The sequence below is a fragment of the Phacochoerus africanus genome, chromosome 15 (genome assembly GCF_016906955.1).
Source record: "Phacochoerus africanus isolate WHEZ1 chromosome 15, ROS_Pafr_v1, whole genome shotgun sequence".
NCBI lineage: Eukaryota > Metazoa > Chordata > Mammalia > Artiodactyla > Suidae > Phacochoerus > Phacochoerus africanus.
The window spans coordinates 20735739-20750993 of record NC_062558.1 but is presented as its reverse complement, the minus strand read 5'-3'; the positions used below and the strand labels follow the sequence as shown (position 1 = coordinate 20750993).

Here is a 15255-nt window from a genome sequence, read left to right as displayed (position 1 = left end):
ATCCCTGGCCTCACTCAGTGGGTTAAGGGTCTGGTGTTACAGTGAGCTGCAGAGTAAATCACAGACACAGCTACTGCTTCATTCAACCCCTAGCCTGGGAACTTCCATATGCTTCAGGTGCAGCCGTAAAAAGAAAAGGAAAAAAAAACCCTCATTCCAGGTTGCTTTTTTTTTTTTTTTTTTTTTTTTAAGCAGCCAAGATCTGCTTCCCCAAATTCAGGGTTAAAGGTTGAACTTGACTTAGACCTTATTCTAACCACATAATGATTCATTTTAACCTCCTTTGTGGATTTTATACCACAAAGGAAAAATCTACCCAAATTATGTAAATATATTTTAATCTCTCCCAATTAAAATTATTTGCTGAACGAGCAAAGCAAATAGTAAGGAAAGCAACTTTTATGGTAACTTTATATATGGCGTATAATCTGTAGAAATACTGACTCTTTTTTTTTTCTTTTTTTTGTCTTTTTTGTTGTTGTTGTTGTTGTTGTTGCTATTTCTTGGGCCGCTCCCTCGGCATATGGAGGTTCCCAGGCTAGGGGTTGAATCGGAGCTGTAGCCACCGGCCTACGCCAGAGCCACAGCAACGCGGGATCCGAGCCGCGTCTGCAACCTACACCACAGCTCACGGCAACGCCGGATCGTTAACCCACTGAGCAAGGGCAGGGACCGAACCTGCAACCTCATGGTTCCTAGTCGGATTCGTTAACCACTGCGCCACGACGGGAACTCCTGACTCACTCTTTTACACCAGAAACTACTGTAACATTGTTAAGTCAACTATACTTCAGACGAGGTAGGGTGTGTTTGGCGGGGTGGCTGTAAGCCAATCCAGCTTTACTTCAAGTAAAAAATTTTTAAAAGAGAGGAAATACACAATTTTTCACTAAATAGGCCCTTGTCATAGGACCTCATGTTTCAGGCATTTAACTGCTTCTGGATTTTAAATATCAAATATGCTCATTGTGTGGGAATAAGCTACCTCGTGGTCATCAGGCGCCTTGTCACACTTCATATGGAAGCTTATTTTTTTACCTGGCAGCCCTTAATGCAGAGGTTTGGAAGGGATATCAGTGACCTTTAATCAATATGTGACTAGAAAGAAACTAAAAATCACCTGGTCTGGTTTCAGAGTTAGCTTCAAGCAGTAGATACCTGACCATGACAGTAGAATTGGCATGGGATATACTGCCCCCTGCTGGGCTTCACACCAAGTTCAGGGTCAGGAAGACCTGGGCAGGTTACAGTTAATTTGTCAAGGGCTGTGGTTTTACATCCGTCCAGGATAAAGCAGCAGCATTTATTGAAGGGCTCAGAGGAGGCCCTCGTCACCATCACCTGCATTCGCTGAGGGTTGGCCTGGGGAGGTGCCGCCAAAGGGGCTCTTGGGTCAGCTGCAGAGTGGCCCCTGAGGGGTAGGGGCCATGGAGGGATCTGGGCTTGGCTCATCCTCCTCTCTGCCCACAGGGCCGCAGCAGCTGCACGGGACGGCTGATGGTGCAGGCGGTGAACCAGAGGGGCCGCAGCCCCCGCTCGCCCGCAGGCCACCCTCACGGCAGAAGGTACGTGCACGCAGGGTCACTGTTGTCTTATTGGTACCATGTGTCCCCGTCTGTCAGGGTTCAGGAAAGACCCCAGGAGAGCTCGGACCTGGAGGGCAGAGCAGGACGCTCTGTGAGCCTGTGGATCCTTTGCAACTTGGGGCGTGAGGGGTCTGGGGTATGGCATGGTATTGGGGGGATCTGGAAACACTGGCTGAGTGCCACACCCTGGAATCCATGAGGAATGTGTGGGGCCGTGTCACTGCAGATGCGCTGGCCAGTGGTCCCTAGCACCCAGCCACACCTCTCTAAGCAACTGCCTGCTGCTTTTGTTCAGCTGTTTGCTTTAGACGGTGGTCTCATGGTCAGACCTGTGTTGGGGATGCTGTTGGGCCTGAGTCCACTGAGACTGGGGGCTGGGGTGTTAGTGCTCAGTGATGCACTTGGCTTCAGAAGCATCGGGTAGATGTCCGCAGCACCTGTCTCCATGGCTGTGAGCTAGGCCACAGCAGGTCCCTATGCCTGCATTTTCTCCCACTTTTCTCAGGGTCACTGTGTCCTGGGAGAGTGCTGTGCTTGTAAATCAGATCTGCACTGGAGTAGCATGAACCCTGTGGAAAGGATGACCATTTATTAGCCTTTCATGCTAATCTTTCATTTGCTTTGCTCCTGTGGTCTCTAGTTGAGTGTTTTTAAACTTACTTTTTTATTCTGCAATCACTGCAGAATTTGTGTGCAGCATCTCCCGCTGTTTTCTTCAATCTTCCCTGCAGTCATTAAATCATTTGGCTCTTAAAGGTGCCTCTGGCCACACACTCAGAAGCAAGAGAGAGGCACAGAATCTGGGAGATTTGCAGTTTTATTTTAAAGCAAAAAATACTGTGCTTAGGCATATAAATAATGGATGCAGAAAAAAAAAAATCCTGCCTAAAAATGTGATTTGTTCTCCTGGTTAATATAAAAAGGAATTTTTATTAGAAGGATATTAATTTTTTACAGAATGTAAGAAGTTTTAATTTCCTGCATATTTATAATCACAGTGGAGAGTTACAATAATTTCTGATGAGAAATTTGGGATAATAAATGAGCAACAGCTGCTGCTACTTCTCATCCAGCTTTAAAAATATTTATTTAGGAAAGAGATAGGTTACTATAAGTACTCCATTTTCCCCATTTCCCCTTTCATGATTTATAAGGAGAAATGTTTAAGATCTGCAAGTAGCAGACTAGTAAATTCATAATAAACTTACAAATGAAACAAGATTTTGCTTCACCTACTTTTTTTATGGTATAAACCTGGGGATTAGGAATCAGGTAAGGAGCTTATATTATTACGGCCTGTATTCTAAAAAACAGGTGACCTAGAACCTAGAAATACATACCTACCTGTGTGTCGTCCTGCCTCTCCCCACACTCTACACCTTCCCACCTGTTGATTTCCTGTCTTGTCCAAAGGCCTCGTTCCAGATCCAGGGACAGTGCGGATGAAAGTGAACCCATTCAAGAGCGATTCTTCAGACCTCACTTCCTGCAGGCACCTGGGGACTTGACCGTCCAGGAGGGAAAACTCTGCCGGATGGACTGCAAGGTCAGAGTCTATTGATGCTGCACCTCTGGTGCCTCCTTTCTGCTATTTCCCTTTAGGTCCTTTTGGGGAGGTTATGTACAGTTACATCTTAATCATGATTTCCAGCAGAAGAGGGGGAAAAAAAAATGACACGTACTGCATGCTTATATATGGTCCAAGTCATTCTTTGCCTTTCCTTTTAAATTTTTATTTTTATTTATTTTTTTTTCCTTTTAAATTTTTATCAGGTGTATTTTTACCTAGAACCCCAGAAAGTCACTGGCAGGTCTTGTCCCTGTAAGTCTTCCTTTTTGTGGACATAATAACTGCGGTGGATCTGTCCTATGGCCTGATCTTAATTAGTGGATATTTATTCTGTTTTCATACAAGCTTTGTGTCCACATCTGCTCGCTAAGTCCTCCTCTTTCCTGTTTCTAAGAGCCGTCAACGCAGCACTTTCCTTCATCTGCTTTACAACACGGCTTCCTAATCCTGTCCTGGAGTGAGCGGGTCTGAAACCACATGATACAGCCGCCATGAGCTTCCCAAAGGACCTCGAGGCCAAAAATGTGTAGGAACCACTGCTCTGAAATGTTTTTGATTGTTTCATGTTTTTGCCCCATTATTTATTGATCTTAATTTGATTTTTTTTACTGTATAATTCTTCATCTTACATTTTTTATTTATTTTTTAAATTTTTCATTATAGTTGATTTACAATGTTCTGTCAGTTTCTGCTGTACAGCAAAGTAACCCAGGTATACATATATATATACCTCTTTTTTTCTCATATTCTATCATGTTCTATCACAAGTGATTGGCTATAATTCCCTGTGCTGTACAGCAGGGCCACATTGCTCATCCATTCTAAATAGTTTGCATCCACTAACCCCAAACTCCCAGTCCATCCCACTCCCTCCCCCTTGGCAACCACAGGTTTGTTCCCTATGAATGTGAGTCTGTTTCTTTTCAGTAGATAAGTCCATCTGTGCCATATTTTAGGTTCCACATATAAGTGATATCATATGGTATGTCTTTCTCTTCCTGACTTATGTCACTTACTATGAGAATCTCTAGTTGCATGCATATTGCTGCAAATGGCATTATTTTGTTCTTTTTATGGCTAAGTAGTATTCCATTGTGTATATGTATCAGATCTTTTTAATCCATTCATCTGTACATGGACGTTTATGTTGTTTCTATGTCTTGGCTATTGTGAATAGTGCTGCAGTGAACATTGTATCTTTTTCAGTGAAAGCTTTGTTTGGATATATGCCAGGGAAAGGGATTGCTGAATCATACGGTAGTTCTATATTTAGTTTTCCAAGGAACTTCCATACTGTTTTCCATAGTGGTTGTACCAGTTTACTTTCCCACCAACAGTGTAGGAGGGTTCCCTTTTCTCCACACCCTCTCCAATATTTGCTATTTGTAGAGTTATTAATGATGGCCATTCTGACTGGTATGAGGTGGTACCTTATTGTAGTTTTGATTTGCATTCCTCTCATAATTAGTGATGCTGAGCATTTTCTCATGTGCCTCTTGGCCATCTGTATGTCTTTGGAGAAATGTCTATTTAGGTGTACTTCCCATTTTTCAATTGGATTGTTTGGGGTTTTTTGTTGTTATATATTTTGGAGATTAAGCCCTTGTCCAATACATCAATCATTTGCAGCTATTTTCTCCCATTCCATGGGTTGTCTTTTTTTTTTTTTTTTTTTAAGTGGTTTCCTTTGCGTGCAAAAGCTTGTAAGGTCCCATTGGTTTATTTTTGTTTTTATTTCTATTGCCTTGGGAGACTGACCTAAGAAAATATTTGTATGGTTGATGTCAGAGAATGTTTTGCCTGTGTTCTCTTCTAGGAGTTTTATGGTATCTTATCTTATGTTTAAGTCTTTAAGCCATTTTGAGTTAATTTTTGTGCATGGTGTGAGGGTGTGTTCTAGTTTCATTGGTGTACATCCAGCTATCCAGTTTTCCCAGCACCACTTGCTGAAGAGACTGGTTTTTTTTCCCATTTTATGTTCTTGCCACCTTTGTCAAAGATTGACCATAGGTGTCTGGGTTTATTTCTGGATTTTCTATTGTTCCATTGATCTGTGTGTCTGTTTTGGTACCAGTACCACACTGTCCTGATTACTGTAGCTTTGTAATATTGTCTGAAGTCTGAGAGAGTTATGCCTCCTGCTTAGTTTTTTCCCCCTCAGGATTGCTTTGGAAATTCTGGGTCATTTATGGTTCCATATAAATTTTTGAATTGTTTTGTTCTAGTTCTGTGAAAAATGTCATGGGTAATTTGATAGGGATTGCACTGAATCTGTAGATTGCTTTGGGTAGTATGGCCATTGTAATGATGTTAATTCTTCCAGTCCAGGAGCATGGAGTATCTTTCCATTTCTTTGAATCCTATTTAATTTCCTTGATTAATGTTTTATAGTTCTCAGAGTAGAATTCCTTCACCTCATTGGTTAAGCTTATTCCTAGGTTTTTAATTTTTAAGGTGCAATTTTAAAAAGGTACTTTTATATTTCTTTTCTAATATTTCATCGTTAGTATACAGAAATGCAACCAATTTCTGAATGTTAATCCTGTATCTTGCTACTTTGTTGAATCCATTGATCAGTTCCAATAGTTTTTGTGTGGAGTCCTTGGGTTTTCTATATAGAGTATCATGTCATCTGCATATAGTGACAATTTTACCCCTATTTGGATACCGTTTATTTCTTTTGTTTGTCAGATTGCTGTGGCTAGGACTTCCTATACTATGTTTAATAAAAGTGGTGAGAGTGGGCATCTTTGTCTTACTCCAGCTTTTAGCAGGAAGGCTTTCAGCTTTCCTTCATTGAGTGTTATGTTGGCTGTGGGTTTGTCATAAATGGCTTTTATTATGTTAAGGTATGTTCCCTCTATACCTACTTTAGTAAGAGTTTTTGTCATGAATGGATGTTGGATTTTGTCAAATGCTTTTTCTGCATCTATTCAGATGATCATGTGGTTTTTGACTTTTCTCTTGTTAATATGGTGTATGAAATTGGTTGATTCGCATATGTTAAACCATCCTTTTGAACTTGGGATGAATCCCACTTGGTTGTGGTGTATGATCTTTTTTATATGTTGTTGGATTTGGTTGGCTAAAATTTTGTTGAGAATTTTTGTGCCTATATTCATCAAAGATATTGGCCTATAATTTTCTTTTTTGATAGTGTCTTTGTCTGGTTTGAGCATTAGAGTTTGCTGGCTTCAAAGAATGTTATTGACATTAATTTTAAATTGTAGTTCTGAAATGCAATTTTTTTTTTTAATTATTTGGGCTCCCTCTGCTGGTTCTCCCTGGGATTGCAGAACCCAGATGAAAGGCACTCAGGATTAAACATGGGCTTGCAGGAAGGTATAAAAGGATAAATGAATTAACAAAGATCCTTTATCTCCCAGCATAATTCTTTTTATAAGTATGCTGATTGAGTTTCAGCATGTATATATTTATAATGTGTGTATTTATTTTGGGTCTGTAACTAAGAAATCATACAGATCATCTGTAAAATGACATTTGAGTCAACGGGAAATTTTATTTAAATGGATTGTTGGATGATATAAATGAATTATTATTGATTTAATTATGTGTAAAAAGGAAACTGTGATTATGTATGGAAATCTGTTTTTTAGAATGATACTTTATTATGTAAAGTCTGGGATCTATTTTAAAATTTAAAAATTACAAAACAGAGTGAACAGAGATGGTGGCTATATAGAGATAGATTCACCATAATATTGGCTCTGCTTATGATCATAATTTAAGACAGAAATCATTGCACTTTGTTTTACCACAAGTGACACAACTCTCTTGAAATGCCTGCCTTTAAAAGAATATTGGAAACAAAAAGTAATCTGTTGATTTCATAACTGTTATGATCAGGCCTCAGTAAAGTGGGGAAAATCTTGTCACATGGACAGATGGAATGCTACCCAGTTTAGGGGAAAAAAAATTACCAGTATCTGTAGGCTTTTAGAGGAAAAAAAAATCATGAAAATAAGCCAGTCCCTAAGGCAGCAACTAGGTTCTCCCCATAAAGCAGCCCTGATGATCTCTGGTGTGCTTCTGGACACTGACTGCCCTGGACAGTCCTAAGTCTGCTGTTCTCCCTCCTCCTGTTTCCATGGCAGCAAGGAGCATCCACCTGCTAACTTAGGATCTGCTTACAGAGACCCTCAGTTCCTGAGCTGAGGCTCTCTTAGCAGGACTTGGAAAGCATAGTAGGACCGGCCTCTCCCTCTGCCTGACCAGGCAGAGCCCTGTCCGCTGACCCCATGACTGCAGCTCAGGTGGCCAGAGGGTGCACGGGGCATCCCCCTCCTACACACATGTCCAGGATCCACCTGTTGAAGGGGACAGGCGTGCAGCCTGGGCAAGAGCGCCTAACCCCTTCCTCAGACTGGTGGTGGCACAGGGAGTGGCAGAGGGTGGATCGGGGAGCAGAGCGCCTGGCCTCTTTGTACTAGTGATTTAAGCTGACTAAATTGTTTCCCTTAAACTCTCCCGGCCTTTGCTGTTGTGTGAGGGAGGCACCCTCCGGGCCATATAAATGAACATCATGCAGCAGGAATGGGATTTAGTTCTCTGGCTGATTTTGGCAGAGCTGCTTCTTCCAAAGAATGGGTTTACAGTCCCACTGCATCTGTTTGGCTGTAATTTCCCTCTGGCGTGTCTGGGATGGAGCAAAGAGGCCTTCCTTAACTGGCTTTTCTTCCCTCTCAGAATCCAGGGCTCAAATACAGAGAGCTGACAGATGGCAGCCACTCCACCTTCATGGCACAGTATGCTTTTAGTGGTTAAAAGTGCTCCTGCCGCATCTCTGGTCTGCATAACTGTCATGGTCTGGAGATTTGAGATGTTTCCATAGAGATGCTGACTAATTGAGAGAGGTTTCTGGGTAATCTTGCATCACTCCTGATACTTAGTCTCAAGGACCGTGAAGTAGTAGCAACCCCATGTGTTAATGGGCACAGTTACTAATGTGTCCACAGCCGCGACAGCTTGGACAGGGGACTTAGCACGCATGGGTCTTACTGTTACGGTTGGACATCTTTTTCTCCAAAGGGCTCAGAGCCCTGGGCTGACAGCACCCTGTAACCTTCATGGCACTGGTGAGCAGGGATGGTGAGAAATGAATTTAATGCCCACTTGGCTTTTTCTGGGTTGCCCTGTAAGAAATGTTCAGAAGTGGAGCTTTCTGTGCTGAGACACTAGCTAGAGGCTAAACAATGAAGAGAAACGTGAACTGATGCCAGGAGCCCAGGCGTTGGGCCGGGGGTTTGTGCCAGTGTCCAGCCGTTTACAACCTGGCTGTGTTTGCACACTCAGGAACTCACACACCCTTCCTTTCCGGGTAGGTCAGTGGGCTGCCGACCCCAGATCTCAGCTGGCAGTTGGATGGAAAGCCCATCCGCCCGGACAGTGCCCACAAGATGCTGGTGCGTGAGAACGGGGTGCACTCGCTGATCATTGAGCCCGTCTCGGCCCGGGACGCTGGCATCTACACCTGCGTGGCCACCAACCGGGCAGGACAGAACTCCTTCAGCCTGGAGCTTGTGGTTGCAGGTAGGCCCCCAAGTCCTCTCACCAGGGGACTCAGGTAACCCATGGGGAAGGTACCTACACCAACTGGAAAAGGAGACCCCACTGTCAGCCGAGCCAGTTAGGACCTGGCGAGTCAGAAACGCTGCTTTATTTTCAGCATCGCCGAGGTGATTTCTCTGCCCTTCCCCATCAGCCTGGCTGACAGAAAAGGGTTTGTTGCACAGTTTTTCTGGGTGATTCCCACCTCATAGGCCCCCAAGGTTACATGTGGAGGGCAACAGCAGCCCGGGCTCCAGGAACCAAGTCGCTTATGCACAAAGTTCCACACTGTACCTAGTTTTAAAGTAGTGGGCGGTGGTTCACAGTTCACAACTGAAACTTTGTCATCTACCCCCAATGTCAAAGACAAATTAAACTCAGATTTGCTTTTGACTTGATTATACATATAACAATACCTTTAGAAAATTAGCCTAACAGAATAAGTTTGTTTTTACCCTTTGTTAATACAGAAAATGTGTTTTTAGAGAGGTTGATAGGATCGTTAGGAGTTGAGTGTGGGGAGACGGACAGTGTTATCTGTTCTAATATGAAAAAAACTAACGTTTACTTCTCACCACGACTTGCAGAGGCTCCAGCTGCTCTGTCACATGGTCCTCACAGCATCTGGGGTAGAAATTAGATGAAGGGCTTTCCCAGGGTCCCTGCAGTGAGCTGAGGGCCAGGCTCCACTGTGGAGCCACCAAGTTCCTTGAAGAAGTGACAGCGACAGCGCAGGGAGGGTACAGGCGGGAAGCACCGGGCAGTGTTCACAAAAGAGGACACGTATCCTGCCACCCGAAGTAACTGTGGTGTCAGGAAAGCTCTAGAAGCACTGGGTCCTCCATCCGTCACAGGTCATGGTCTCTGTTTCCACAGCTAAGGAGGCACACAAGCCCCCCGTGTTTCTGGAGAAGCTGCAGAACACGGGTGTGGCCGACGGGTACCCGGTGCGCCTGGAGTGCCGGGTGGCGGGGGCACCGCCACCGCAGATCTTCTGGAAGAAAGAAAACGAATCGCTCACTCACAGCACCGACCGAGTGAGGTAAGAGCCCTCTGGTGCCGCTGGGATCAGGCGCGGGGCCTGGGGCACTTAGCGCCAGCCTCCTGGGCAGCGTCCCCCACATGCGCCTGCGCTTGGAGAAGGCCCCGCCCCTTCCCGAAGCCACAGGCGTTTGAGGGTTGGGCTCTCTCGTGGATGGAAAGGTAGAGCCCGCCCAGGGGTTTGGGAGGGCAGACCAACACCCCCCCGCAAGAAGGACTCAGATTCCTTCCACACCCGCCCCAGCGCTGGTGGCAGCTTCTCTAGAATAAATAGGTCTTCTGCCCACTGCCCGCCCAACATCCCCTGGCCTCACAGTGGCCGTGCCGCGTGTCCAGAGCCGGTCCTGAGCCCCACCCTCTCACGCAGCATGCACCAGGACAGCCACGGCTACGTGTGTCTGCTCATCCAGGGAGCCAGCAAGGACGACGCCGGCTGGTACACGGTGTCGGCCAAGAACGAGGCGGGGATCGTGTCCTGCACAGCCCGGCTGGACGTGTACAGTGAGTGCCGCTCTCTCTGCCCTGCACCCCGCTTCTTCTCGTTACGAAAATTAGGCGTCAGCACCACAAGTCATGTTACTTTGACTTGATCTTATAAACAACCATCGTTTCATTTGCCAGAAATTTCACCTGCTCTTTCTCTTTCTGTTTATAGTTTCTCAGCATTAACAGTGACCCTCGCCAGGAGGACAGTGCCCAAGTATCATTCAGAACTTTGCATTTTTAGCAAAATGTGCATGTGGATTTCTCTTACTGCGGCTCCTCTGCTGTGGCTTTCTTACCCCAGCACCCTTAGGAGTTAACACTAGGCCAAGGCCTAACCACGTACTTTTCAGATTTTGTTACTGTGCTGTGCAAATGACGGCCTTTTAACATTTCTTCCTAAGTTCCCATCCTGTGACAGTGTCTGAATTCACAGTAGACGTGTGAAAGCGATCCTAGATGCGTACTGCCCGTGGCTTAGTGCTTTTTGTTAACACATGTGAAGCAGTCAGCAGTAGGTCTGTAGTGTTTTTGTCCATGTATTTGTGTACATGCTCCTAGATTTAAAGAGAATCATTCCCCTTGACATTAACACATTAGCCCAATAGCAGTGTGTGATGGATCTAGTGACTAGGAGACCACTAGGAAAATGCAGAACTGATTTCCAACATAAGAAAGAACTTGGTGAGGTTCTTTAAGAAATGAGTGGCCTCGGCCTTCCCTAGGGCCCAGTTCCTTTCACCCCATCGGTGTTAGGACATCGGTCCAGAACACCTGGCCACTGTGATGCTGTGGCATTTAAACATTCTGGCTTTGACTGTTTTTAAAGAGGCGGGAAGGGAGAATTAGGAAGCTTCTTGACCATTTCAAAGGGTTACCTTGCTGCAGAGAGTGCTGATTGTGAAATGCAGCTAAACTGCACATCTTTTTATACACCAGCTGCTGGTCCCACTGTCCTGAACAGATGTTAGACCCATAGGGTACAATTGTTACATTTTAGGACGCCTGCCATGTACCTGTTCAGTCCTGGGGGACTGGTGCATGGCAGCTGCTGTAACATCCTGATTCAGGTCACCTTAACCGAATGACATCCCCTTGTGTCTTGCAGCCCAGTGGCAGCAGCCACCGCCAAGTACGAAGCCGAAGCGGGTGCGGCCCTCGGCCAGCCGCTACGCCGCGCTCTCGGACCAGGGCCTGGACATCAGAGCCGCCTTCCAGCCCGAAGCCAGCCCATCCCACCTGACGCTGAGCCCGGGCCTGGTGGAGAGTGAGGACCTGTAACCCCGTTTCTCACCAGAGCCGAGACACTGCACCAGCCGTGGCCTTGACCAGCGTTCTCCTCCGTCCTATTACGGGAAAGGCAGAAACGCACCTTTGACTCTTAAGACATAAAACAACACCCGAATCCCACTTTTCTTCCCGGTAAACCAATCAAAGAGGTGGCGCAGGCGGCACAGAGGCAGTGCACTCTTGCACAGAGAACTCACACTGAGCAGCCAGGTGTAAACTTTGGGGATTGCTGTGATTACAGGGTCTGAGATGCCAGAGTGCTGAAGGAACACAGGTCACCACAGCTGCCTGGTCACAAGTGCCTTCACCACTCGCGCAGGTGCTGCCGGCAGAGCGGGTGCTCCCACGTGGGATGGGAGGCGGGGAGGGCGCCACCCAGAATTCCAAGCAGACGCCTCATCTTTACAAATCATTGTCTACTAAGTCGGACGGAAGCACCCACCTGCCTTCAAGTTTTATTCACGTCGAGAGTTTTCTAACAAGGTTAACATCTTAGTTCCTAACCTTTTTTTTCTTTGTGTGTAGTAGTTGCTTTTTCTGTTACCTTGGTAGGAAGCTTACTGACAAACCATATTCTAGTACAAATACACCTACAAAGTACTCCGTACAGAGCAGAACTAAATCACAGTCCATTCCACAAAGCGCATCCAAACCACCCAAGTGACCAAGGTGAGTAGCGTGCAGAGGAAAGGGGTTTGGAAGGAGCAGAGAGGAGGGGAGGGAAATGCAACCGGCACTGAGACTGTGCTCGCTGAGATGAAAGCAGGACAGCAGGAGGTGGTAAAGGCCAGGCTTTTCTTCGGTTTTCTTCAAAACTCATCAAAGCACAGGTGAGCCGCCACTGCCGGTCCCCAATCAGGGAACCAAGGGTCAGCCAGGAAGAAGCTTGTGCTCCGGACGCTGCAGCGTCTGAGCTGGGGCTGTCGCTGGAGGTTTTAGGTGCGAAGCGCAAGTTGAACATAAGGCTGAGCTGTGAGGTTGTCACGGATCAGAAACAGCGGGTGGGCTCTGGTCTGCTTGGGGCGAATGTAGACTTAGGGAGACAGAAGCAGGTTGGTGTCAAGGTACAGGGGGAAAGCTGGTTCACTTCCCTGCTGCCATGAGACCTTTGCCTTAAGGTGCTGGGTTCCAAGGACTTGGTGCAGGCATCTCGGCCAAGACTGCTTTTCGATGCCTGTGGTTCTTCGTCAGCCACATGGAGTGGATTCTGACCAGACTTGAGGGTTTTTAAGTCGGAACCAAGAAACTTAAAAAGGGGAAAAAGCAATTTGGCCTGCTATTCTAAAACATGAGTCTTTAATGGTACTTTGCTACGAAGCGAACACACTGTATTCCTTACGCAAAACACATAATCTTCCATTATTTATAATGAAAATGTTGAACTCTCTTAGCTCAGTTACTCAGTTCGATACGTAGTATTTTTAATGCTTTTGTATCTGTGTGCCACCCTGTGTATTCTATATGACTACTTGTATGAGCACCAACCAACCACGCCTTAGCTGACAGGCTTGAGCTCCGGTGCCCCAGGCTCCACAGGGGCCCAGGTTCTCCAACCACACCTGCGTGCATTGCTTCCGTGAGGTTTTGGACACGTGCCAACTCTTTCCTGGACCTTTCTCTATTGTAGAATTTATCTTACTTGCCAAATTTTTCTGAATGTGACTTTTTGCTAATTTGCTGGTTTTGGGATTAAGTAGCATCATTTTGCCACCTTTCATGTTATATTTATAAAAAAAAGTATTATCTTACTACTTTGGATTGTTGTGCTGGTGTAATGTGGATTTAACATCAATAAATATTTAACAGAATAGTGGCAAATTTGTGAAGCAGCGTATTCAGTCATTTTTGTTTTCTATTGCTGCTGTAATAAATTGGTACAGACTAAAACCACTGTGCCCACTGGTGTGTTCTCACCTGTGCACAGGTGCCCAGGAAAGAACTCAGCTCCTCATAGCTGCCAGATGAGGTCTCAGTAGGAGCCGAGTGCCCCTCCTGGCCACCTGCACCCCTTGCCACTTTGTCCCCTCCATTGTCAAAACCAGCAATGAGATCTCCCTCAATGGGGTCTCTGAGAAGGGGACAGATCCTTCTCAGGCTTTGGCTGGTCAAGAAGAACCTCATCCCTTTTAGGGGATGTCCTGCTTCGGGATCAGCACAGTCCCTTCCATGCGTACCCTAGGTCTGCATGTAGTGGAGATGTGTGCACCCCAGGAGGTGGGGTTGTCGAGACCTGTCTCAAGTCTCCACCTGCCACATCAGTTTATTGTGTGTGTGCAGTAACTGGTTCCTGTGATCTCCACAACAAAGTGTCCTGTGATCACAAACCATATCCCTTCTTTTAGGAGTTAGGTGTACAGGGTTCTGACTCAACATGTCAATATGAGATCTTGGACACAGCTCAGCTCAAAGTCCTACAAATGCACCAAATCCTCAACTACATACAGAAAGAAGGATTTCCTCTGAAAGTAACCCAGCAACTAGTTGTGTGACTTGTACTTGACTGGTAAATGAGAAAAAACCCACATTGAAATGGGTAGGAGGGTTGAGCAACAGCCTCATCATTAACCCCACTGCCCAACATGGCGACCCACAGTCAGGACGGACACACAACTCCAAACTTCTCCCTGTTGAGTGGAGGGTGTGAACCCCACATTGGGACCCCAACTTTTAAGACCTGCCTCTGAGACCAGCCCCCAAAATATGTAGCTTGAAAGCCATTGGGCTTCCATCCATGAGACACACAGTGTAGGGCACTGAGAAGTAGATTTGAAGGGCTTGTCCACCCTGAGCCCCACACAGAGGCAGCTGACTGGACACTCTCAGGCTCTCTGTGAAAGAGATTTATTTACTCACATTAGAACCTTGTGTTCAGCCAGAGGCACAGATACCTAGCTTAATGTGCACTAGGCTCTCCAGGATCCTCCAAGGGCAGGTGCTATCTTCATACTCTCCCTCTTACTCTCGATTGCCAGTGTCTCCCAAAAGTCTATGAACTGGTCTGGGGCCCAGGATTTGCACCTGCTGCCCAAGGGACATTCCTTGATGGTCTGGCTTTGGTGGCCACTGGAGCTTATGTGTGCAAGTCCTGTAACACTGTAATGGACAAACAGTTCTTAACCTGATACCCCCAAGGGCACAGCACAGAGAAAGTAGATGGAATAACCCCAGTCTTCTGAGAAAGAAGGTGAGTGTCTTCACAGCTGTGGCCTTAGGGGCAGGCTTCCAGTTAAACACACATCCAGGGGGCTGACTACAGGGTCCTCCAGAGGGAGGCTGGCAGGCAGCATCATGGAGCTCTCCCTCTGCCCAGGTCAGTGGTGTCTCTAAGGAGCTGGGCACATGCTGGCAGCCAGTTGTGTGGCTGCCAGTCACAGGACACATCCCTTGATAACCTTGCCCTGGTGGTCAGCAAGCCTATATTCACAGGCTCAATAGAACAGGTGCAAACAGGTCTTAAATAGATAAACCCAGGGCTCAGTGCAGGGGCTAGCAGACAGAAATATCGTTAATGCATCTTCCCCTGAAGAGGTGTATCTTCATACTTTAGAGGCTGCAGCTCAGCCTGAATCCAGGTGAGGGCTGAGATCCTCCCCTTTGAGATACTGACAGGTTTTGGCACATCCTCAATCCATAGGAGCCACTGAAAACAAAGTAGGCTGCTTGCCTATCACAAAGGTTTGAGAGACAGCCAAGAGCTAGGGCAGGGCTGAACAAAGT

The 15255-nt window shown here is 46.1% G+C and overlaps 1 protein-coding gene across 2 annotated transcripts in view; it reads left to right on the top strand.

Moving 5' to 3' along the window:
• Positions 1–13351, top strand: part of PALLD (palladin, cytoskeletal associated protein) — a 190649-nt gene extending 177298 nt beyond the window's left edge. The window contains exons 14-20 of one of the 2 annotated variants that reach the window (XM_047761258.1): positions 1471–1565; positions 3000–3132; positions 8499–8706; positions 9601–9766; positions 10133–10266; positions 10421–10465; positions 11357–11443. In XM_047761258.1, the coding sequence (XP_047617214.1) occupies positions 1471–1565; positions 3000–3132; positions 8499–8706; positions 9601–9766; positions 10133–10266; positions 10421–10434 (750 nt within the window). In that variant the 3' untranslated portion in view covers positions 10435–10465; positions 11357–11443. Of the gene's footprint in view, positions 1–1470; positions 1566–2999; positions 3133–8498; positions 8707–9600; positions 9767–10132; positions 10267–10420; positions 10466–11356 lie in introns of both variants that reach the window. The other variant, XM_047761259.1, reaches the window with a different exon arrangement.
• The last annotated feature ends 1904 nt before the right edge of the window (positions 13352–15255 follow it).